Source organism: Dasypus novemcinctus, chromosome 15, assembly GCF_030445035.2.
Source record: "Dasypus novemcinctus isolate mDasNov1 chromosome 15, mDasNov1.1.hap2, whole genome shotgun sequence".
NCBI classification, from domain to species: domain Eukaryota; kingdom Metazoa; phylum Chordata; class Mammalia; order Cingulata; family Dasypodidae; genus Dasypus; species Dasypus novemcinctus.
In genome coordinates this window covers 60,032,629-60,059,345 of record NC_080687.1, presented here as the reverse complement: position 1 = coordinate 60,059,345, position 26,717 = coordinate 60,032,629, and the positions used below count along the sequence as shown (strand labels likewise).

General features: G+C 37.8%; 1 protein-coding gene and 1 pseudogene across 12 annotated transcripts in view; both read left to right on the top strand.

Annotated features, from left to right (window-relative positions):
• The window catches only part of SCEL (sciellin), a 110,356-nt gene extending 93,492 nt beyond the window's left edge, over positions 1-16,864 (top strand). For all 12 annotated transcript variants that reach the window (XM_058276517.2, XM_058276518.2, XM_058276526.2 and 9 more), the window contains 5 exons: positions 2,329-2,400; positions 6,708-6,782; positions 11,262-11,370; positions 13,568-13,670; positions 15,562-16,864. In XM_058276517.2, coding sequence (XP_058132500.1) covers positions 2,329-2,400; positions 6,708-6,782; positions 11,262-11,370; positions 13,568-13,670; positions 15,562-15,578 — 376 coding nt within the window. In that variant the 3' untranslated portion in view covers positions 15,579-16,864. The remainder of the gene's footprint in view (positions 1-2,328; positions 2,401-6,707; positions 6,783-11,261; positions 11,371-13,567; positions 13,671-15,561) is intronic.
• A 94-nt stretch (positions 16,865-16,958) lies between these two features.
• LOC139436531 (transcription factor E2F6 pseudogene) lies at positions 16,959-20,732 on the top strand (annotated as a pseudogene).
• Positions 20,733-26,717: the final 5,985 nt, after the last annotated feature.

Sequence of the window (26,717 nt, the reverse complement as noted above, 5' to 3'; positions counted from 1 at the left end):
TGAACTAAAGTAGACATTATTTTTCTAGCAATGGAAGAACTTGTATTATTGTAATAAAGGGTCAGTGGCCACGAGAGGGAAGGGAGAGGAAGAATTGATGTAACGGGCATTTTGGGAACACTGGAATTGTTCTGCATGACATTGCAATGATGGATACAGGCCATTATACATCTTGTCAAACCTATAAAATTGTGTGGTGCAAAGTGTAAATCATAGTGTAAACTATGGACCATGGTTAGTAGCAATGCTTCAATATGTGTTCATCAGTTGTAACAATTGTGCCACACTAATGAAAGATGTTAATGGGGGAAAGTAGGGGAAAGGTAAGGGGTAGGGCATATAGGAATCCCCTATATTTTTGATGTAACATTTATGTAATCTAAAGCTTTTTTAAAATAAAAAAAAAGAAAAAAAACTGTCACCCTAAAAACCTACATAAGGGGCAAATACATCAAAGAGTTTGTTGAACCATAGTCCAAACTTACTTACTAGTATTTGATATTTTATTCAAAAGTATAAAAATTAAATCTTTCACAGAGGCATTATAATAATTCTCATAAACACAACTAGGAAATGGTACAGTTTGCAGATTATTTCCATCTTCTCATTATTTAGTATCATTTTAACTCAGCTGTATATGTTTTGTGAAATATCTGTCTTTAAAACCAGAAGATGATTTTTCTTTATTCCAGAGATGATAATACGGAAATGAATGTTTTCCTCTTCTTTAAGAGCTATGTGGAAATAGAGGGAAAAGCCTGTTTGAGAATGATAAGGGTTGATAAGTTCTAAGCCTCTCTGGTTTTCATGCCTCTCCTATATCAAAGTTTACTCACATGGAGGAAGAATAGGAGCTAAAACTTTCACTATTCCGACATTAAGAATTTCCTCTATTTCATAGGAAAATGCTAAATATGCTTGTATTTGTTAATCTTAGTGACATTTTAGATGAGCAGAAATCTAGGTCAGAATTCTTGCGCAATCTTTAAAGTATTATTTTCCATCAAAGACTAAATGGAAACTGGCATTTCTCAAAACAACCTCCGAATCATTTTCATTAAATAGATAGCATCTCAGATATATTGCACATGGAAAGCTTTCTAAAATACTGATGTGAAACTGTGACTGGAACCAAATTCAGACGATTTCCTTCCATGATAAAAAGTATTCTAACCCTAGAGTTAGCTAATGTGGTACATGTGTCTGGAATAATCTTAGTAAAATAGTGATTTCTGTGGAAAGAGTAAAACAGTGCAGGTATTCGTGTGTGTGTATGTGAAGAAACCAGACCAAAAAAAAAAAAAAGGTTCACTGTATGCACAACAATATTGATTGAATAGAATTTTGATAAAACAAAAAGTCTCTAAGTGACTTGATATTAAGATCTTGGTATCAAGATCTGCATTGCTCTTTCAGCCTAGGGGGTCAAGTCAGTGGACTTGCCAATGCTCTTGACAGCTCATCTACTGGAACCACTGCTTATTCTTACAAAACCAGAAACAATCTCAGGTACAGCTTACAAAATAAATGACAGGACTCTTCTCCCCACAGTCAACCTGACCTGCTTTTGAAATATAGAAAAGTCAGATTCGATCACGGGCTGGGTAAAAACAGCCTTACACAAAGGTGTTGCATTAGCAACCAGTCTTTGTAGACTTTTTCATTGTTTGGTAAAAACAGTTTTAAAAAATAAGCTATTTTGCATTATTCTAGCTCCTCAAAAGGAGAAAATGGAATGGAGCATCTTAAAGGTGATAAGAGTACAAAGAGGAAGAATGGGGTTCTTATTAAAAGAAAACTCTTTAAAAAAAAGTAATTCTTTAAAAAAGATAACCTCCATTTACTATTTTTATACAGAATACACTTGGGACCTTGATTTTGATATTGTTTAGGTAGATTTAAAGGTTTCCTTAAATCACAAGTTGTCATGATAGTTACTTAAGGTCTACTCTTGATTTGAGGTTTGTTGATAAATTTATGGTTTGGAAATACGAATGGGATATCAGGATAACAGGTACTAAAACATATGACACAAATATTCCAAATAATCCTCATGCTCTACAACAGACTTCCTGAGTGACCAATTTTCATAACAATACTCTGGAAGTAGGCCAAAATAGTGGAAGTTAAGAACAAAATGAGAGATATAAAATAAAGAAATTTTGCAGAAGTGGATTAATACAACTTTAACATTTATATTTCAAAGTTATATTTTAGAAGAAATAGTAAAGCATTCCTTGTCTTGCATTAAGTGAAATAATAACCTTGTTGTTTTTGCTATCTTTGCAAATGAACTTTAAACATGAAGTAAAATGCTTTTTATTACAGCTCCTATCCTGGAACCAGACATACAGAACCAAAGGATACTGCTGTATACACAAGGACATATATGGAGAACAGGTATCAGAAATTTATTTCAAATATTTTGCTGTATATATTATAAAATACATATATAATTTATAATTATAAAATATATAGATAATTTGAAATAATGTGCTTAAAAAGAGATGCTATTATTTTTAGGTTTACTTCTTTCAAGTAGAAGATGTGTTAAGGGTATATTGCATTCTAAGTGTTTAGGTCTTTATACTGTTTCTAATGCTACATAGCTAATAAATAATAATCATTGGAGGGACTGTGGTGGTTTGATGCTCTTTAAACCCCAGAAAGCCATATTCTTAAACTTAATTTATTCCTGTGGGTGTAAACCCACTGTAAGTAGGACCTTTTGATGAGGTTACTTCAGTTAAGGTATGTCCAACCTCAACCAGGATGGGTCTTAATCCTCTTAGTTTATAACAGAATGAAATTCAGACAAAGAAAAAGAAAGCCATGGAAGTAAGAAACTGAAATCAATGAAATCTGGAAGAGAAGGAAGAGACCCTCTGATGCCTCCATGTGCCTTGCCATGTGGCAGAAGAGCCAAGGATTGCTGGCAGCCAGTCTTCGGTCTTCCGGCAAAAAGCATTGCTTTGATGATACCTTGGTTTGGACATTTCCCCAACCTCAAAACTATAAGCTAATAAATTCCCACTGTTAAAGCCAACTCATTTCATGGTATTTGTAGAAGCAGTCTACGAAACTAAGAACTAAGTAATATTTTAATATAATGCATATATGTGTAGTAGGATAGCCACTTAAAAGTTCTCACATAAACTTATATGATTATATAATAGGCTTTATACAATGACACAAATATTGCTAATGTGCTAATTTGGAGTCCCTAGTTACATGGTTCCACCTACCATTAATGGATGTAAGTTTCAGTAGATATACCATAGTTCTAAATACAGAAAACTGATGTCCCCATAAAAACTGCTGCCTGGAGTGATGGATGTTGAGGAAGATGTCAACCAAGGTCAAGGATTCACAATCCATTTGATTTTCAAGGAGTATAATAACAAAGATTAGCATAGTTGTGGGGAAATGCAATTGTGGGGCATACACATGCAGATATACAAGATACATGTTAATCAGAGCCCATTTCAAAGAAGCCAAGGAGCAGAGCATTCCACAGAAGAGGTGAGGGGCTCTGTGGGGGCTCCAAGACATTCAGTATGAGGTGAGCAAATGTCCACACTCATGTACAATTTTACTTTGTAAAAATGCCAACTAAAGATTGATTTTTCTCTTTAATCTACTTCTCACTCTGGTGTGATCAAAGCAGTGATTTCCACTGTCATTCAATTACTCTAAAAGATAAAACATTTCAGAGAAAATTTTAAAGTAGCAAGTAATTACTAAGTCTGAAAAAATTAATAAGTAGATAAGTAGCACTGAAATAACAAAGTGAAAGCAATAGCACAAATACTGGCTAATGGAATAAAAATAGCATAGACATTTATTCTATATTTATATAATGATCTCTCTCAAACCCTGCCACCCCTCTGAGATATCACACCAATCTATTTTGTTTTTTAAAGAAATAAGTCTCATGGGAACCAAATTGCTACTTAAGAAACAGTGATTTTTTTTTTAGAATTAGAAACATTCTATTAAGCATCATAGTCTAAATTTTGATTTCCTGAACAGATGGATAAAAGAACATTAACTTAATTCATGGACATGCAAAAACTAAAGAATGCCTAAAGTATTTAAGTATGGTGACTATATTTTATTCTTTTTTTTTTTTAAACTATAGTGGTTCTTATTTGTTTTGTAAAACTAAAGTGATTCGACAGTCTCCAAAATAATGGCATCATCATGTTAAACAGAATCACATAGAACAGTGTCTTAGTTTCCTGGCTGCTAAACCAAATTCAATACAGAAAGTTGGCTTAAACAACAGGGATTTATTGGCTCATGGTTTGGAGGCCAGGAGAAGTCCAGAATCAAGCATCAGCAAGGCAATGTTTTCTCCCCAAAAACTGAGGCAGTCCGGGTCTGGTTGCTGGTGATCCTTGGGGCTTCTTGGCTTTTCTGTCACAAGGCAATGCACATGGTGATGTCTTCTCCTTTCTCCTCTCGGTTCTCTTGACTCCTGGCTTCTTCCCAAGGCTTCCTCTGTCTGTCTGAATTTCATTCTGTTATTCTTTTTAATCAGTTATCCAGATTAAAGCCCAACCTTATACAGTTGGGCCACACCTTAACTGAAGTAACAGCTTCAAGAGATCCTATTTACAACAGTGTTTTAGTTTGCCAAAGGGCTGCCAGTGCAAAGTACCAGAAATTTGTTGGCTTTTATGAAAGATATTTATTTGGGATAAAAGCTCACAGTTCCAAGGCTGTGAAAAGTACAGCTTAAGGCACCATAATAGGTGCTTTCTTACCCAAGTCAGCCGCTGTTGATACTGGCATTATTGCTACGTGGTAAAGCAAGATGGCCTCCAATCTCTGTGGAGGTCTCGGCTTTCCCTTCTAGAATCTACCATCTCTTGGGGCTCAGCTTTGAGCAACCAGGCATGAGGCTTGTCTCTTTCCAGGCCTCCTATATCAGGCTCGGCTATTCCGTATTTTTCTCAAGTTCAACTGTAAGCTATCAGGCATATAGCAAGGCTAGTCTCCTCTTGAGCTGCTAGGTGGACTCAGTCTCTTGGGGGCTTCGTGCTTAAGCAATCCTCTCTCCCACATGGCAGAATCAGATATACTGGCTCCCTTTTCCCTCTGCCTGTCTGTCTGAGTGAATCCATTTACATCAGGCTCACCAAGAGGGTGAGGGCTCAACTTGAGTCATACCTCATTTATCAAGTAATCTAATCAAAGGCCCCTCAAATGAATTCAATGCAACCAATGGGTATCCTACCCAGAGGACTAGTTTACAAACATAATCTTTCTCTTTTTGGGATTCATAAAATAATCTCAGACTGCCACAAATTGGTCCACACATATCAGAATGTGGATGAACATTTCCAAACAGGGGTACAATAATTCAATCCACCATAAACATAATTCTCAAGTGTGGTCCCTGGCTCAAGAGAACCAGGATCAATTGGGAACCTATTAGAAATACACATTGTTTGGCTCCAGACCTTTGGAATCATCATGTCTGCAGGTGGAACCCAGTAATGTATGGTTTAACAAGCCCTCCAGGTGATTCTAATTCAAATTCAAGTTTGAGAAGCATTAATATAAGACAGAATATTACACCCTATCAGGCTAATAGACTGTAAGTCAGGAAACTCTGGAAATATTGGTTGCCTTCCTGTACCTTAACCTAACATGGATGGCAATTCCCTGCAAACATCCTTCATTTCCCTAAAAATATGATCAATGACAGTCCATACTATCTGGAGACCTTAGGCCCTGGGATCAGATTGTGTTTGAGTCCTTGTTTGTCATTAAATCTTCATGTAGCCTTTGCAAAATTATGTCCCTTTTTTCAAGTCTTGGTTTCTTCATCTGTACAAGAGGGGTATTGATAGATCACACATAAATACATGCAAACTCTTATTTAGCATTTTGGGGGTTACAAGTTCCATGAAGTAGATTCCAGTTCTGAAAGCAGTCTGCCCAGGGATAGTTTGAAAGGAGAGATAGATTTCCCCTTTCAAAAATCCCAAATGAGCTATAGACATTATTTCACCATTAAAATAATGGGAGCATATTTCTTCCAACCCTAATATACTCCCAGTTCACATGGGTATTTGGGAAGTAATTATGTGCAGCCAACTGGTTAGTGAATTCGAGATTTCATTTGTCTCCAGGAAATAGACATTTACAAACTGGAATAATATAAGAAATGGAAAAAAAGGGACTTTTAAAAATAATAGTTTTGCTATCATTTTAAATTATTCTTTCTAGGATGTTTTCAGATAAAGACGAATATTTGTATAGTTTTCTCAAAGTCCAAGAGTCTCTCTTTCTCCCTGGGTATGGTCTGTGTGGGAATGTGCTTGCACTGGCTCATGTTTTGTGTGTATATTGGGTCGAGAGTATATATAACTTTCTTTTAGTAAATAATTACGGTGCAAGTATAAATTTCATGATGTTTGTTCCTGTTCAAACTTGTTCCTGCTCTCCTTAGTCCCTCCTCTATTTACTTTGGTGGATATGTCAAGTTGGAGATGGCTTGTGTATCAATCTGTCTCCAGATTAAAAAAAAGTAATGATGCCAGTACATTGTCTTGGCATGTAACATCACAATGAATAGTAATAACATGGCCATGTGAGGCTGTCAGTGTGTTTCCTTCCATGCATATGAGCATGTACAGCAGTATTAGGGAACATGGCTGAATTCTCACATGTCCACGTAATATATTTATTTCTAGCAAATCACCAAAGGATGGATATCAGGAGACTACCTCTGGAAAAGTCATACAAACTGTTTATTCGACCTCTGATAGGTGAGTATGTATATATTTTTGTACGGAAAAGTATATATATAGGGAGTGGATATAACTCAAATGGTTGACCACCTGCTTCCCATGTACAAGGTCCTGGGTTCAATCCTGAGTATCTCCTAAAAAAATAAAAAGTGTGAGTGTGTGTGTGTGTGTGTGTGTGTGTGTGTATTCTTGCTGTTCTTCATACTTGGTGATAACAGTCCTAAAGGTGATTGTTCTACATGTGTAAGAACAAAGCACAGTAGAACTCATTAACAACCTCTGCATCCAGGAATTTGTTTCTTGGCTTCCTTCCTTCTTGCTTTTAATGCATTTTATTCCAAAAGACTTTCTGTGCTTTCCCATTGCCCCCCAGGCCATCCCCTCTGCTGTTGGTGATTCCCAGGAATCTCCAATATAGTCATGTTACTAGCATGTAGGCATCATGCATCACTAAACTGTGGTCTCAGCCCTCCCTCCTTGTGGTTTTCCAAAGCCAGCACACTTTACCAACAGCTGCTTGGATAAGCTGCAATGACCTCCTCTTGCCCCCACTCAGCTGCCAGGAGTGGGGTCAGTATAAATATTGACGGAGTGCTGGTAAACTGGCCCCATTCCAGGCTTTTGCTGTTGGCTATCCTCTTTTACCATTTAATGTTCCACGGGGCACACAGATGACATCATGAGTGTGGCCTGCAGTTTTCCAATGGAGGAAATGAGAATACACAATTAACATTTCAACCCAGCCACTGGAAACCAGATGTAATGGAAGTGCCCGATATTCCACTGATGGTGTTTCTCTATAGCAGGGCCTGGAAACACAGTTTGTTGAGGGTGAGGGTGTATGGCCTCAGTTTCTAATGCCGTGCTTGGCACTGAGAAGTGCTCAATAAAATTTTCTGTAAAAATGAACCAATATCCCATTTTCTAAGGGAAACCTAGACCAGCCATCAAAATGATAGCCCCTCTGTTACTTTTACTTGTCACCAGTGCTCTGCTGAGTATTGTGCCTTTAAGCCACAACATTTGAGGAGTAATGTCACACACACAAGTGCTAGACAGACCTACAGATATAGCCTAGATCACCAAAACCCAGGCCTAGTTTTGACATACTGCTTTGAAAAGACCTTGATGAGCAGTATGACCTTAATAAGGACAGTGCCAGCATCAGTGCTTTCCCTGTGCTAGTGTTTTTATTATTAAATTAAGGAAGGATGGGAAGTGGACTTGGCCCAGTGGTTAGGGTGTCCGTCTACCACATGGGAGGTCCGCGGTTCAAACCCCAGGCCTCCTTGACCCGTGTGGAGCTGGCCCACGCACAGTGCTGATGCGCGCAAGGAGTGCAGTGCCACACAGGGGTGTTCCCGTGTAGGGGTGCCCCACATGCAAGGAGTGCGCCCCATAAGGAGAGCGCCCAGCGCGAAAGAAAGTTCAGCCTGCCCAGGAATGGTGCTGCACACACAGAGAGCTGACACAACAAGATGACACAACAAAAAGAAACACAGATTCCCGTGCCACTGACAACAGAAGTGGACAAAGGAAAGCAGGCAGCAAATAGACACAGAGAACAGGCAACTGGGGTGGGGAGGGGGGGAGGGGGAGAGGGGAGAGAAATAAATAAATAAATCTTTAAAAAAAAAGGAAGGAAGGAAAATATTCTTCATAATAAAAGTATTCCTGATAATATGAGGTATTTCCTAAAGCAGTTCTTGAAACTTTTCTGAGGCATCAGTGCAAAAGTCAGTCTTCTGTAAACAATAGGTGTAACACAGGGCACTTTCAGAACATTGAAATTGTTTTGCATGGTATTACAATGACAGGTGATGTAGCAGAGAGAAATCGGGTGATTGTGGTATTGAGGGCCAGGAGGCAAAACTCTTCTGAGAAGGAAGGTTTATTAACAGCTAGCCAGGTCCAGAGGACTTCTGTCCAAAGACCAAGCCCTGAACAGGATTTATAGGTCCCTTATATACAGGGTGTGTGTGTGTGGGGGGGGGGGTTGGGGGGTGCAGGGGGTTGTCAAGCAGCACTTTTATGCAAAAAGGACTTTCTCTGTTAGTTTCTTAGAGTTTAAGGGGTTTGTTTGGATACCAGGTAGGTTTGGATTAACATATCACCCACATACCAGGTAAGCTTGCATTAACATATTGCCCACATTCCATCTGGATGTAAGTTTGAATACACATTCAGTCTGCCTCCTTCCTGAATATTCAAAGCCTATAGAGCCTATATCCTTTAATTGGCTTTCCAGAAACTAGGCAAACTTGGATATAGAATTAGATAAGTTTGAATTCTTACACAGGTCATGTTAATGTAAGCCATTACACATTTTGTCAAAACTTATAAATTGCTCATTGCAAAGTTTAAAACATAATGTGAACTATAGACCATAAATAGTGATGCTTCAATATGTGTTCATCAATTGTAACAAATGTACAACGCCAAGGAAAGATGATGTTAATGGGGGAAAGTGTGGGAGGGGGAGGGGTGGAGTATATGGGAATCCCCTATATTTTTTATATAACATTTATGTAATCTAAAGCTCCTTTAAATCTAAAGGAAAAAATTATTAAAAAAAAAAAGTCCTCTGTTAGTCCAGGCAGTCAAGCAAATTTGCTGTGGATTGTTGTGCAAAATTAGCTATATCCCTATAGGTCTTCTCTAAGCACCCCAAACCCACATAAAGTGGCTTCTCATTGCTTACAGGATAAAGACCAAATTCCTTTGAATTCCCGCTACGGCCCTTCAGAGCCTGGTCTTGCTGAATATCGACTAATGTCCAGTCACTCCAAATGCCACTTGCTCTGCTTGCAATTCCTCCATCATGCCCCAATTCACCCCCCACAAGCCCACCTGGAGAATGCTTTCTTCAAAATTTAACTCGTATGGCACTTTTTCTGAGAAGTCTTTCCTGACTCCACTCCAGGGATTGGTTGCTCTCTTGGCTGTGCTCTCCTAACTCATTCCACATATTCCAATCATTCTGCCATCACAGGATCACACATCTGGCTTCCCCAGTGGAAAGAAACTTCTCATGGGAGGAGACTGTCTTAGTTTTCTTTGTATTCTCAGCTCCTGCCCAAGGGCCTGTGGAAAGGATGAATGATATAGAGCAACTGTTTTTAACTCTTGAAGGGCTTACAGTCTTCAGTGGGAAATTAGGTATGTGTGCAAGTGTGCACATACAAATGTATACATTCAAGGAATCTATAGGAAAATATTTGCCATGAATCTATTATAAAGTAGCTATAGAGCTCATTGAAAGAGGGAATATTTACTTATATACCTAAGAGTTAGGAAGAGGTTACTAAAATGACTAAAAGGATAAAACCTGATAAGGTTTATCTACTGTAAATCCCTTTCCTCTCCTACCTTCTCTTCCCTTCCAGTTCCCTTTCTTTCTTACCAAGCTGTAGCGCCAGGTTGCCTCCTTTCAAATCCTGTATGACAGGGACAAGTTACTGACCCTTCTGTGGCTCCATTTCCTCTTTGGTAAAATGATAAAAACAAAAGCACCCACTTCCTAGGGCTGTTGAGAAGGATAAATGAGTGTATATGTGTTACAATGCATAGAAAAATGCTTGGCACACATTAAACACAGTATTTAAGTCCTGGTTCTTTTTATTTCACCACCCCATCATGTATCCTGCTCTGAAAATTTCAGAACCACAAGCTAAAGCCCTGAATCTAGTAAACTCCACAAAGTGCTAGTTAGGACAGACCTCAGGACTTCCGAAGGAAAAGAATTCAACATTTCTGGCCTTTCTTAAGGCTCTGATGTGACTCAAGGTATTTTGGACTCTGCCAGTTACATCTATAATTCATTTATTCTTGTTCATTTTTTTTCCAAAAATAAATAACAAAACTTTTTTCTACCATTGAATTTATGGTGGGGTTATGTTTTCTTGAAGACTATAAATTTTGTCATAATCGGCAGTCCAACATTCAAAGTCTTATAATGACAAGATAGGTGTTAGTCGAGTGATTTGATAACTCATGACCCTAGAGTGTGGAGTGTTATAGACCCATCATCCAAGAATTTACCAACCCAGTCTTGAAGGGATGTCCATTTCTGGTCTACTGAATGTTTCGAGAAATAAAATTTATATAAATTGGCAGAAAAATTTTTCCATATAATCTGTAAAATGATATGTGTAAATGAATAATTAAAAACCCTTCTAAAAATAAATAAACAAGTTCCTTCTAGCCTAAAGGGATACTCAATACCTAGTCCAATTAGGAAACTATGAGCATCTTTGTGGTACCCAGATGCACTCTTGATTGCTGACAAAGGAGTTGGGCCTTTCCCTCATGTTAATTCTTTGACATCATTTCAAGGTTACTAGAAAAGTCAATCCTATTACTAGAATAAGTAAACCCTGAACTTTCCTTGATTTTACACAATTTCAAAACTAACTTATTTCCATAGGATTTTAAGGGGAATGACATCTGTCTTTTGTATGATGACAAATTTAATTTTAGTTGTTTGTGTCGCTATAGGTCTGTCATTGAAAGAGATATGTGCACTTACTGTCGGAAACCTTTGGGCACAGAAACTAAAATGATTTTAGATGAATTACAGATTTGCTGCCATTCCACTTGCTTTAAGGTAAGGATATGTTTATTTTGTTTAACTCAATATAAAACTTCATAATGACTGAAATAAAAATAAGTAATTAATGAAATACATGCAACAGATTTAGAGGTTTCAGATGCCTTATCATCCTTATTAATAATGTACATTTCAATATTTCTCAAGAGTTCTTCAGCCTGAACCTCAAAAGTTTGCCATTACCATCTTGGCTTTAGGCTTCAAGCTAATTACTAAGACATACATTCCCTTTCTCCCAAGATTTAAATCTGTGAAAAAGATAAACACTTACTCTCTTGATGAAAGTTTTTGTAACATCTTAAGAATCATTTATTACATAAAATATATAATAAAATCCAAAAAGAAAAGGGAATTGTTGGGAAGAAAACTACCAGGTCTTTTCATCACGAAATTAGTGCTGATGAGCTTAACAATAGTTGAAACAGTCTGTTTTTGAAAGCATGTTTAACTCTAATTAATTGTGGCCTAGTAAAATAATAGTAAAGCTTACATTAGTAGAGTGCTTCAGTGTTTGTGCTTTCTTGTGCTCTCTCTTTTAATTCTCCCAGTATAACTGGGTGGTTCAACAACATAGTTTTTGTTGTGACTGAATGAGCACTGAATTGGGAGTCAAAGACCTGAGTTCTCATTCTGACTCTTGCACTAACTGTGGCTGTGTGGCCTTGGCCCATCATCTAAATTACCTAGGCCTCAGTTTCCTTATCTGTAAAATGAGATAGTTGACTACATCAGTGGTTCTCAACTCTGACTGAACATTATAATCATCTGGAACAATAAGAAAAAAATGGATGCTGAGGCCCATCCCAAATCACTTAAATCAGGATCTCAAAGATGATTCCTGGACATTGATATTTTTAAAAGCTCCATAGGTCATTCTAATTTGCAGCCAGTTTGAGAACCAGTTGCCACATCTATGAGTCCTTTCTAGTGCTTGACATTCTATGATTGATTGCAATGATCTAATTCAGCCAAGTAAATGTCATACTTTTGTCACCTGATTGTTTCTCATCCAATTAGCTTCAAACAGTGGCATACAACAGTCAGGAAAACAATGCCTCATTTTAAGCAAAAATGAAAGGTTCTATTTTATACAAAATTCAATGCAAACATAAATATATAGAATTTTTTTATGGTGCCAATTTTAAATAGTTTTATTCAAGACATTGTATATAGAATTTTATAGAGATACTATATAGACATATATAGACTATATAAATATATATAATTCATTAAAAATATAATCTGAAGCCTGAATAACTATTAATTATGAGAAAATGAAATTTCTTTTAGTTAATGAAATTTACCCAATTAAACACAAGATAGTCTGTAGCGCTCTGTTTAAAATTATCATGCAGAAAACATTTTAAAAAAAGAAAATTCTCCTGATAATTGCTTTCAACAAATAGAAATGATTTTCATTTCTTGGATTTTGGAGGATTCATTTCCACTTTTAATTTAATTGCAAAATACAAATGAACTAAGAATAAAAATGTCCCCATACACCTAGGAAAAGAATGATGAGCTTAACATAGTCATGGTAATAGAGAACCATCAAAATGGGTTTAAACATATTGAATTTATCAATGACAACTTGCTTCAGAGAACATGCCTCCAATGCCAGCCAATCAGTGGCAGCCTCATGCTTTCAAAGTCAGCCAATCAACTGTGGATCTGCTCCAAGAGCACACACCTCTAAAGTAAATGTCAACCCTCTCCTACTTCTGTAACCAAACACAAACTAAAGCAAACTCTTCTCCAAACCCCATGTTAATATCAGCAGTTTGTTTTGCTCAGTGAGGATCTACCTGGACAGCAGACTTCTCCCTTGCATAAGAGAACAATAAATGCAGCTTTGTGTTTTTGTTTCAGATATCTAGAGGTGAGCTTGTCCTTGTTATAGCCAATTTTAAAAAAATTTTTAACAACTCCATTGTGAGTTAGGTACAAATTTTCAGGCAGTAGATATACCCTGAAATGTACTTTCATGGTAGAGAGAGATGCTGTGAGAATTTACGTGAAAAATTAGGCACGTGGATTACAGACAAGTATGCTTACTTTCCCAGTGGTTTCTCTTGAAATTCCATTCATGGAGGATGGTACTAAGTGAACTGAAAGGGAATTTCAATCCTATTAATCTAAGAATTTAGACTTCGTATATAATGCAAACTTTATATATTGTTTTCTTTTCCCTTAGTGTGAAATATGCAAACAGCCTTTAGAAAACTTACAAGCAGGTGACAGTATTTGGATTTATAGACAGACAATACACTGTGAACCCTGTTACTCTAAGGTTTTGGGTAAGTCTGTAGCTCTGTAAGGAACTATCACTTTTGCTAACGTCAATGAGCATTTAGTATTGTTCAAAATGATGTATTTCAATAAAGTAGAGATATTTTATTAATTATGTTTAGTTAAGAACTCAGATGCAAATAGTTATACTATGGTAGTATTTCATTTTATGTTATATAACATCAGCCAACATTTATATTGTCTTTGGATATCAGATCAGACATAGATACACCTAAGCAAGTAGAGGATTTATTTTTTAAAGTTTCCATTTTCTTCCCAAACAAAAACAAATCTTCTCTGCTCAAATAGTTGCTTACATAGTTCAATGCCCCCTCAATCAAAGTCTATTTCTGTTCATGAGCTTTTATACATGCATTTGAATATACTTTTTGTTTTATGCTAAATGCCTTTTAATGTTATTTTTAAAAGAAAAATAATTCTGTGTAATTTTATGCTAAATAGAGCATCTAAGTATTTTATCAGTTCAAGACTAACATTACTGGGAAGCAGACTTGGCCCAATGGATAGGGCATCTGCCTACCACATGGGAGGTCCGCAGTTCAAACCCTGGGCCTCCTTGACCCGTGTGGAGCTGGCCCATGCGCAGTGCTGATGCGTGCAAGGGTACTGTGACATGCAGGGGTGTCCCCCCTGTAGGGGAGCCCCACGCGCAAGGAGTGCACCCATAAGGAGAGCCGCCCAGCATGAAAGAAAGTGCAGTCTGTCCAGGAATGGCACCGCACACATGGAGAGCTGACACAACAAGATGATGCAAGGAAAAAAAAAACAGATTCCCGGTGCTGCTGATAAGGATAGAGGTGGTCACAGAAGAACACACAGCGAATGGACACAGAGAGCAGACAACTGGGGGGGTGGGGGGGGAGGGGAGAGATATTAAAAAAAGACTAACATTACTATCATTAGGACTCAGTTAGCATAAATAACATGAGAAGAAAACATTAAGGATCTGTATTTTTGCTTCTATAAAATAAGCAAATTTTAAAAGTTGATTTAAAAGATCTGCACAGTGCACAGTAAATTAGCAAAATAAAATACTAAGAAACTTGATTTTTAAAAGCCAGTATCAACATTCTCTTTAAAAATTCAATAGTAAGTGGATAAAATAACCAAAATGGTATTGAGTAGTTGGCACTATATAAAAGGCATTTTATGCAGCACTATATAAAAGGCATTTTTCCTAATGTCCTGTCGGTGTAGTGAATGGAAGAGGCACATGTGAAATTCCTGCGTGGGAGCCAAAGTATGGAATTTAATGACAAATGTTGATACTAATGAGGTACTGAGAGGCTACATCTGGAAAATGCTCCAAAAAATATTCAGAAACCCACGTTCCATCAGGCTGCAGAATCAATTACAAAAATAAGCCTAATTATATTCATGCTTTGCCTTCTATTTTCTGCTTTCCCCAGCCAGTTCTCATATTCAGTTTCTGTCCTAATTTCAGTGCCCTCATCATGATCCAAATATTATATCAAGGGTCTTGATGTGCATGCTGGCAGCTCTAAAACTTCCAGTCACCTAGAAGTCCATGATATGGCTTATGAAGTGTGGTTACCCAGAGATTCAGAAGTCTTCGTGTTTTCCTCCCTGCCTAAATTCACTTATAGGCCTTACCTTTTTTAAGTACATGCTGGCATATAGTGTATAAATTGTTAAGACATGACTATCAGGCTTCTCATAAATATGCATACGAAGCATCTGGTACATATACAGTGTGATCAAAAGCCATAGTGATAAATTCAGGAATAGAAGGAAAGAGTTGTATGCTTAATCCACTGCTGTCCCCTTGATAAATGGTTATTTTTTAAAATTTTACTTATGGGTTCATTTTTGTCTTGAATTTGTATATCTAACTGTTTTCCTCTTTAAATTTTTCAGCAAAGTGGATTCAATAAATCTGACACATGGAGATCAAGATGAAAAGTATTCATTCAATAAGGAATTAAAGGCGTAAAAATTTATTTCAATAATATGTATTCTATAAAAGCTTTTACACTGAAGTTGGCTCATATAAAAATAACACTTTGCAACTGTGCCGATAATCTAATTATCTTTAATAAGTCATATACATAGGGGGAACTATCTTGTTACTGGCTAGATTTAGAAATAAAAAATTCAAATGGTTCCAGTTACCAGTGTCAAAACAACATTGCCTCTGATGACAGTGGGTATTGTCAACGTTAACCAGGTCCACTGTTGTCAACTCTAACCAGGTCCATTCATGCTACATATTCAGGTCGTGGGTCATGGTTTCCATTATAACCAAGTTTCTCATTTTCTCATAGTTATTTCCTTAAGAATTTGGATTCACAGACATTTTAAACATACTAAAAAACTGTCAAGGAAGCAAGATACATTTCCAGTACATGAAAAAGAAATATTGATAAAAATTTTCCAGTGAAACAGAAGGATGTTAACATCGAGTGGCATGAATCTTGGCTATTAACATAAACTTTCTGACTTTGTATGGCATTACTGGTAACGTGAGGGCCTTTGGACAAAATTATTTTAATAGTCCCTTTCTGTACCCAAATTCTCTGATTCAAAAGCAAGTTTCAGGGAAGTGGCTGTGGCTCAATCAGAAGAGCTCCTGTCTACCATATGGGAGGGCTTCAGTTCACGTCCCGATGCCGCCTTGTGAAGGGAGGCCCACCTGCACACTGTGGAATGCCACCTGGCCCACAGACGCTGTGGAGAGCCACCTTAGCAAGGTGATGCAACCAAAAAAGAAGGGAGACAAGCAAGAACACAGAAGAGCCTGCAGCGAATGGACACAGAGAGCAGATAGCAAGCAAGCCGCAAGGAGGGGAGGGGGAATAAATAAATACAGACACAGAAGAATGCACAGCAAATGGTCACAGAAGCAGACAGCACACACCAAAAAAGCAGCAAAGGGGAGGGGATAAAAAAAAAGCAAGTTTCAGTTTGCTCTTTAGAAACATATCTGTATATGTGTTAAGCATATTGAACTAGGCAGAACATCTAGAGATTTTTAACCTTTGTTATACTTTAGCTTGTGACAGTTATAATTATTGTAGAATGCGTTTTAAAAAACAGAAACAGATTTATGGGTGACAGATAAAATCAGATCAACATATAGTTTACATATTATGATTTGTTAAATTTTCTTTGCATGTATTTCAAAAATCTGTGAATACTGTAATAAATGAGAAATAATGGTTATGGTCTACAAAGGCACTTCCTTTAGCATGTTAAATATATTCATATTATAAAGCACTTTACGTTTACAGAAGACATAAAAATAAAATGAATGATAACCGACACAGAATCTTTTTGTGGAGTACCTATAAAGATCATTTTCTAACATCAATTGTATCGATTATAGCAAACAATTTATTATACGCTCTGATATTTTGGTTAACTTATTCCCCCTGGTCCCATATGGTTCCCTGGTCTGTTTGCTCATTGTTTTTTCACTTGTTGTCTGCGCTCATTGTCTAGTCATTGTTTTTGTTCGTTGTTTTTGCTCATCTGCTTGTTGTTTTTGCTCATTGTCTGTTCGTTGATTGTTTTATCTTCTTTAGGAAGCACCAGGAACTGAACCCAGGGCCTCCCATGTGGGAAGCAGACACTCAACTGCTTGAGCCACATCTGCGCTCCAGCTTTTTTTTTAGGTGTACAAACTCTAGTTTTATTTTTAAACAGATTTTTCTTAGGGAATTGAAAATTTAATAATTATATGTGAGGAACTAGTATTACCATTTAAAACTGAGAAATTGAACTTTTAAACTATTCTATATATAACTTGCAAGTGTCTCTCAAAGGGAGAAGAATGAAACACTGAAGGAAGGGAAAATTCCAGAAAAGTTGTAAGGCAGTTGTAAAAAACTGACATAAACTGTGGAAATTTAAAAATGACCATCTATTATCCAAATAATGATAAATTCTCAGAATTATTCTTCTGTATGATGATTTCAAATATCTGTTCCTTTTTGATACTCGTCCACAAAGAATTAAACAAAGAATGGTTATCAAAATACAGCAATGTATAATTTTTGTCCTATGAAGAGGGAGTCAGAGAAACAATTAATAATAATTTTATATTCATTAATTCATGCTTGATGAGATGCAGTGGTAATTGAGCCATATGTTTTATTGTTCTTTTATTACATGCTCTCAGAGTGGATCAAAAGAAATAATTTCCTAAGAGCCAAAATTCATTGCAGAGAAGGTTGGATGGAATAGTTCCGTCCTTTTTATATAAATGATATTAACATCTCAATGCCTTTATAGTAATTAAAAATCATTTGAATATCATTTTAAAAGTATTCTACTTTTAATGCTTCATTAAAAGATCCTAAAAAGAACACATTTTTCACTTTTCTATAGCTGCTTAATGCACTTTTCTACAATAATGTACTAAATTAAAACAAAATCTGGTTGTCAAAATGGAACAAATATGGAATGGAAAGGCTCCTGATTCACCAAAACCACTTCATCATGTCTGGTTTAATTCACACCATAGGAGTAACATACCCCTAAAGCTATCTGGAAGATCTCAGTGGGTTTTTGTGTGTGTGTTTTTGTTGGTTGTGGTAGTGGTGGGGTTTTTTCCCCAACCAAGTAATTATGTTATGATTAGCAGTCTTTTCCTGGACACAGTTGTCTAAATTGAGGAATACCTGGTCCTGAATTCTATTACTAATTAAGAGATGTCTCTGAAAGAGAATGAATTGCTGCAACATGGCAATATTCTTCTAAAAAATTAAAATGAAACAATCTCAGAAATCGATTAAGAGTGTTCTTTCTTTTAATAAGGCCAAGAAATAAGAATTTATTTGAGAAGTAGTCTGTACATCCTTAATTGTTTGATTGCAATCATCTGCACATTAGGAGGGAGTGATGGTATGGTCTTCTTTCTTTGGCTTGATTACTATGATAGAACACTGTGAGTGAGCAACACAGTTTCCTACCAGCTTGATTCAGAACTTTATCAAAACAAGTGACTGGTCTACATCTAGGCAAACTAACAATGGTGTTAGTGTCTCTTTGGATTACTAAATTTTATTGATTACTTTGGTATACAGTGTAAATAAATTGCTTTTAGAGTCCCACCTAATCCATAGACTCAACAGTTTCCAGACGGACCTGCTTTAACTTAACTCGGAAAGGTCACTTTCACGCATTTGCCCTCCTGTTTAAAATGCGGAGTTGGGAAGCGGACTTGGGGCCCAGCGGTTAGGGCATCCGCCTACCACATGTGAGGTCGGGGGGTTCAAACCCCGGGCCTCCTTGACCTGTGTGGAGTTGTCCTATGCACAGTGCTGATGCGCGCAAGGAGTGCCACCCCACGCGCAAGGAGTGCCACCCCACGCGCAAGGAGTGCACCCCGTAAGGAGAGCCACCCAGTGCGAAAGAAAGTGCAGCCTGCCCAGGAATGGCGCTGCACACACGGAGAGCTGACACAGCAAGATGATGCAACAAAAAGAGGCACAGATTCCCATGCCACTGACAACAACAGAGGTGGACAAAGAAGACGAGCAGCAAACAGACACAGAGAACAGAAAACTGGGGCCAGGGGGGAATAAAATGAAAAATAAAATAAATAAATCTTCAAAAATAAAATAAAATGCGGAGTTTAGAATGTTGGCTCCTAAGATATTACTGGAATTTTCAAATGCATGTGTTAAGTAATGGTGCCCTGTCCTTTTACTATAAAAGAGGAAACTAAACATCATTACCTTACCAAATGTCGTCTTGGGGAAAACGGTGGCGCTGCCGCAGCGCTGCTCAGGTTTGCGCGGCAGGGGGTGCACGTGTGCTCGTGTGCTCGTGTGCTCACAGGGGACGAGGTTTGGGACCAGCCCTGGACACCCGCGGGTTGCGCGGCCCCGAGGCTTGAGGGAGAAGGCGGCTGCGCGCGGTGCGAGGGGCCAGGGCCGTGGGGCCGGGCAGTGTGAGTCAGCAGCGGCGGCGAGGGCCTCCCCCGCCTACAGGTGCCCTTGGCAGAGGCGGGGTGTCGCCGGTGGGAGACCCCATCAATGTGGACAGCCTGCTGCTATCTACACTAAGGGTTAATTTAGAAGATAATGTGCAATATGTGTCCAGGAGAAGAACTGTCAAAGTGAAGACATCTCGTTTTGATATATCACTGGTTTATTTAAATAAAAAATGTGTGGATCATGTCTGATCTGCTCCTGGAGATATTCTTGACTTAAACTAGGTTGCAAGAAAACTGGGTGCAGGAAAACCAAGAGTATATGACATCACGAATGCCTTAGAATCCACATAGTGGGGAGAAAAAAAAAAATCTAAGAATCATATTTGGTGGAAAGGATCTGATCTAAGCAATTTTGGAGCAATACCCCAGCAAAAGAAGCTACAGAAGGAGCTTCCTGACTTATCAGCAATGGAAGACGCTTTGGATGAGTTAATTAAAGATTGTGCACATCAGTTGTGTGAATTAACAGATGACAAAGAAAATGAAAGACTAGCATATGTGCATTGCAAGATATTCATGGCATTCGAGCCTCCCTGAACAGATTGTTATTGCAGTTAAAACTCCAGCAGAAACCAGATGGGATGTTCCAGCTCCCAGAGAAGACTCTAACAGTACATATACGGAGCGTCAAAGGACCTATTGCTGTTTATTTTTGTGAAGTGGGACAGGATAACACAAGTAACAAAGTATCTGCAGATTCCCCACCTCTTGGTCTGAAAGCAAGCCTCCCAAACACCCTGATGAAGAAGAAAATCCTCCTCAGAAAAGTGAAGAATTACTTAAAGTGAGAAACTGACTACCTGTAACATTTGAGAATTCAAGTATTAAGTTTTTGGGGTGACTGTAAAACTATCTTTCAAAGAACGATGCATATATTATAGTTGTTGCCATATAGTTTGTGTTTTTTAAATTTATCTGGAAACAGCATTCACTTAAAATGAATCATATGTTTAGTGTGCTGATATTGTTTATTAATTGAATATGAATATTGACTATGTATACACTCTATATAATGAATATATAGTACTTGATAATTTATAAAATGTAATTTGATAGTAATTTTATTGCTGGCCAGCATTCAGCAAGAGGATGCTCTAAATAAAAAGTCAGTCCTCAAAAAAAAAAAAAAAAAAGAATGACTAAAATCCAAACAACTGACAACACCACCAATTGCTAACAAGGACGTAGAGCGATAGGAATTCTCACTTATTCCTAGTAGGAATGCAAAGTGGTGCATCTACTTTGGAAGACAGTTTGGCAATTTCTTTGCAAAACTAAGCATAGTCTTATTTGATCCAGGCAATCATGCTCCTAGGTATTTACCCAGCAGATTTAAAAACTCATGTACACACACACAAAAAAAACCCTGCATGGGAACATATATAGTAGCTTTCTTTCTAATTGCCTAAAACTGGAAGCAACCAAGATGTCCTTCAATAGGTAAATGGGTAAACAAACTGTGGATACATACATACAATGGAAAATATTCATTGTTAAAGAAGTTTAAAAGGAGTTATCAATCCAGTCAAAGTCATCGATGGACTGTAAATGTGTTTTTTTTAGGTATCGAGGGCCGGGGATTGAACCTAGGACCCCATGTATGAGAAGCCGGCACTCAACCACTAGGTTGCATCAGCTTCCCTGAGTTGGTTTTTTCATTTGTTTTGTTTGTTGTTAGTTTTTGTTTTTTTTTCAGGAGGCACTAGGAATCAAACCAGGGACTTCCCATGTGGGAGGTGGGAGTTCAACCTCTCGAGCCACATTTGCTCCCTTAAATGCATGTTGCTAATTGAAAAAAGCCAGTCTGAAATGACTATGACATATATGATTCCATTTATATGATTTTCTGAATAAAGGCAAAACTATAAAAATGGTAAACAAACCAGTGATTGCCAGGGGTTTGGGGTGGAAATTGAATAGTTGAAAGCCAAGGATTTTTAGTGTGGTAAAACTAATCTGCATAATACTGTAGTGGTGTATGCATGCATTTGTCAAAACCTGTAGAACCTACAGTACAAAGAGTGAGCCTTACTAAATTAAATTAAAAATTAAATTATTAAATTAATTGGCTAAATTAGCCAAATTTAATTACTTACTAAATTAAATTTAAACTCTTATTTAGGAGAGCAGGAGAGGGAGATACCAGGATAGAATACAGAATGCGACAAAAGACTAAATGTGTTATAAATGTAGGAAAAGCCTGACTGAAGGAAGTCAGGGGGAAAGGCACTAACCTAAGTAAATGTGGAAGCGAGTAGAGACTGTAAGACTAAAGGCAAAAGCAACTGTACATAAGCATTGTACTCTAGTTGATAAACTTGCTTCCTGTGGGGTTATGTATATTAGAATTGAACAATTAAGTAAATATATGGTAGATGGGATCCAGGATTCCCTCTGTTGGAGTGGGAGAGTTCAGATAAGAAAGGGTAGGAGGTTATAATGACCCACGTGGTAAGCGATCAGAGTTGGAGACATCAGTATGAATGCATATTTAATTTGTTGTGGATACAGATGTTTATATACAGAAATATTTACAGATATGTATCTATACATGCATTAAGAATCACATATATATTTCCTTGCTCTGTCAGCTGAAAGTGCCTAGAAGCAATGACACTTCAGTAGCAATGAGCAGACTTAGCATTGATTTCTTGGTTTCCAATACCATTCTCCACTGAAAGGAACCAGGGCACCCTGCAGAAATAGTGGATTCAATGATTGGGGCAGGATATATATAAGATGAGCCTGGAGAAAGTAACGAAGGTCATAAACACACACATACACACACATACAGTAGCGCAGATACATCAAAGCATCACGGGTCCCAATTGAAAATGCTTCCAGTGAACAAACTGGAATAATCTGGAACAACAAAATAAGTAACATATTGAATTATAACCCAAAATTTAAAGTAAATATCCCTGAGTCCAAACTAGTATAAATAAATGATTGAATAAATTAATAAATGGAGGAGAAGATACAAAGTCCCTGTGTAGAAGAATGCCAAACCGTTTATGTAGATATTCTACCCTTGAGAATGGAGCATAACTTCCTACTTTTTAAAGTGTGGGCTGTGCATAGTAACTTCCTTCCAAACAGCACAGTGCAGAAAGGGGGAAAAAAGTCACTTTATACTGGAGAAACCTGACAAAGATAACCTCAGCCAGATAATCAAGTTTAACATTAGCAGTAATAAATCATATCATGTGCTAAGAATGGCCCTCTACTTCTGTGGTCTAACTCCCAAAGTCCCATAACCTCAGTCTAATCATGAGGAAATCATCAAGAAATCCAAATCGAGGGACATTCTACATAATACCTAACCTGCATTCCTCAAAACTGTTAAGGTCATTAAAAAACAAGGAAATTTTGAGAAATTGTCACAGCCAAGAAGATGCCAAGGAGACATGAGGACTAAATGTGATACAGTATTCTGAATAAGATCCTGGAACAGAAAAATGACATTAAGTAAAAATGAAGGAAATCAGAATAAGAATATTCTTTAGTTAACAATTGGTCCATTAATTGTAAAAACAAAATTTTTTCATATACATACTTTTCTTTTTAACATATATAAATTAAAAGGTTTAAAAGACAACTTGTGGTTCCTGTGTAATCATATAAATCTAAAGCTGAATGGGGCCTTAGAGATCATCTAAATCCAAATCTTATTTTATGGCTGAGGAAACTTAGCTTTAAGAGTTAAGCAAGCTGATTCCTGTTACTTTTACCGGAACTGTAATTGGTGCTGGGTTTTAGTGTATACTCAGGGGACCTGAATCTCTGGACTGACCATGTGATAGCCAGACCCTGAGCCTCAACAGACTTGCAACTCCTACATTCTGGTTTATTGGGCTTACCCCACTCAGCTAACATGGAGGTGAAGAAGGTCAACCACTACACCAGGGATCCAAGAGTGTCTACAACTGAAAGCAGGAGGATTGCATCCACCATCCATGTAAAATCTAAGCCTCCTCTTGATATATTTATGTGGAGTGGACACAACCATTCTAAGGTCCACAGGATGAAGGAATAGAGTATGGATTAAAGTGGACTTACTGATATTCTATTCATGAACTATTGTGATTAGTAGTAATCGAAGAAAATGTGGCATTGGTGTGGAGAAAGTGGCCATGGTGGCTGCTGGGGGTAGGGAGTGGGAGGAAGAGATGAGATGTGGGGGCATTTTTGGGGGTTGCAGTTGTCCCAGGTGGTGCTGCAGGGACAGTTACCAGACATTGTAGGTCCTCCCATGGCCCACTGGGTGGACTGTGGGAGAGTGTGGGCTATGGTGTGGACCACTGACCATGAGGTACAGCGGTGCTCAGAGATGTATTCACCAAGTGCAATGAATGTCTCATGATGATGGAGGAGATTGTTGTTACGAGGGGAGGAGTGGGATGAGGGGGGTGGGGGGTATATGGGGACCTAATACTTTTTAAATGTAACATTAAAAAAATAAAGACCAAAAAAAAGAAAAAAGAGTTAAGCTGATTTGCCTAAAGTCACACATACCAATGTGAGATAATAATTATAGGGTAAACTGGGTATGGTATATAAGGGAACTCTGTAGGATCTTTACTATATATCTAAAACTACTTTAAAATATAAGTTTGTTAGTAAATTTAATTGTGGAGTTAGTATTAAAATTTCTACTCCATGTCATTGTTGTTGGGCATGTAAACATTGTCAAATAATAATGTATTAGTTAGAAAATAGGCTAAGATGCTGTAATAAAGAGATCCAAAATAGCACAGCTTTTAAAAAAAGATAAATTTCTCTTTCCAAGAATAGCTTGGAGTTAGGTGGTGGACCAGGAAAGGAACCAGCTCTGGTTCCTTTCTGACGTCATCCAGGGAACTAAGCTCCTTCTATCTTGTTCCACCATCCCTTAGGAAGCTGCTTTCACTTCACGTTCAAAGCAGACTCACTGGCACTTCATCCCCTTTCCAGCACAGGAGAATGAAAGGCAGCCATCTTCCTTTGTTAAGAATGTGACACAGAATTTGCACACAAAACTTCCACTCACATCCTATTTGGCAGAACTTGGGATACATGGTCGGGTGTAGCTGCACAGGAAGATGGGAAATGTAGTCTTAACCATGAGTTCCAATTAAATTTGGAGGGGTTTTTATTACTAAAGGAAGAAGATGAACGGCTACTGGGGACAAAGAGCAGGCTCTATCACAAAGCTTTTCCTCTGTCCACCTGCTCAAAGGTCCATGTGTACCTTTTTTCCCTCACATAGAAAACTCCTCAAGTCAGATATCTCCAGGTCCCATTCAGGTACTCACCTGGCAAAAAGGCTAGGAATTCCAGTTGATTCTCAGTGCCTCTGTCAATCAGGCCCTGATATGACTCCTTCCAGCCCAGGGACCTATAAACTGAAAAGATCACTTATCTGTTCCTCCACATATTCAATGAACAACTGTGGTTTAGGGACAGTGGAGTTACAATAAAAACTCCAGGTCAGAAAAGGGAAGAGTGGGAAATGTATGGCAATCAGTGGTCTGCAGCAGTTAACACATTTTGCTAGGAAGCAATTGTGAAAGGTCCCCTTTGGTTTGCCCCCGTTCTGCTCTGTAGGAAGGACTCCCTTCTCCACTATCTTCCTGGGCCTTTTTGAAGTGGGCATGGAGGAGTCTGGCCTCCTTGGGGCTGTAAAGCTTTTATGGCCTGCTACCTGCTGGGGTGGGTTTGGGGCCCAGGAAGTTGCTTAGGATGGGGGTGGGGGAGTGGCAAATCTCACGGGCTTCTGTGATATTTTTTTTTTAAGTTTTATTTTTCAGCAGTACAATTTTCTCAAAAAAGTTAGGTTTCCAACCTATTTGCTTCTGGTTAGTGGCATGTGAATTAATCTGAACAAAGCTCTCAGTGGTCATAATTCTCCAGTTTATAGATTCACCTCTTTTACATACTGGCCTCTGTATTAAGCCCATCCTCCCTTTCTCCCTCAATGAAAAGATCTTTGCAGCTGAGTTGATTCCCATTGTCTGAGGAATAATACTTAATTGGGAGGCCCTGGTGAAGTCCTGAGAGACTTTGAAATCTGTTCTTTGTGGCAAAGTGGCTGTTGGTTTTTCTAGCCATTATGCCCCCATTAGTGAAACCAAAGTCGGTGTAGATTATAGGCCTTAGACAGAGCAGGTCTCTATGTCCAAGCATCTATGCTTGCAAACCAGCTAATTTCTGCCTTATATTTCATCTTTCTCATACTATCTCGTTAAATGTGATAAGGAATAGCCAACAGATATGAATATTCTGTTTGTTTGTTTTGCAATCTCTTCTCCTAGTAATATAGCCTATGAATAAATTCAAAATTGTCTAATTCTCTATCCAAGTGTACCCAGTTTCTAGAATTCCAAATAAGTAATATAAGCCCTACAATCTTTGAATTTTCAGAAATGATGTAAGACTAAATGTGTATTCAGAATTGCATCCAGATGTAATGTGGGGGAGATTTTAATTCTAGCTCACCTGCAATGTGGAAAATATGCTAATTCAAACTCACCTGAAATGTGCAAAATATGCTAATTCAAGCTCACCTGAAATGTGGGGAGTACTTTAATTCAAAACCTATCTAGTACTCTAACACTTAACTAACAAAGAAAGTCATTTTCTTTCATAAAAGCACCATTTAATTCCCCACCCTTATATCTTTTCTGTATAAAAGAAAACGCAAAATTCTATTCGGGGCTCGGTTTTTATTAGGACAGGGGTCCACCGAGTACGGCCAGTCAAAATAAATTAACTTCCTTCTCAGAATTCTCGTGTCCTTGCCTTCGATACCTCGTATACCTGGCTTCTCTACTACCCTAGAACTATGGGCTCCCTAATGAAGAGAAGCAGCAAACTTGCCAAATTTTTGCCATGGCATAAAAATAGTCAACAAATTTCCTCCTTTTTTATGTACAACCACTTAGCCAAAATACCATGTGGTTTAGGTGTTTGTTTGGTAACACCCTATTTCCAGGACCCGTTTCTATCATTTTTAAGGGCACAACTAAGCTGCTGTAACAAAGAAACATCAAAATACACTGGTCCAAACAAGATAGAAAACTTTTTCTCTCTC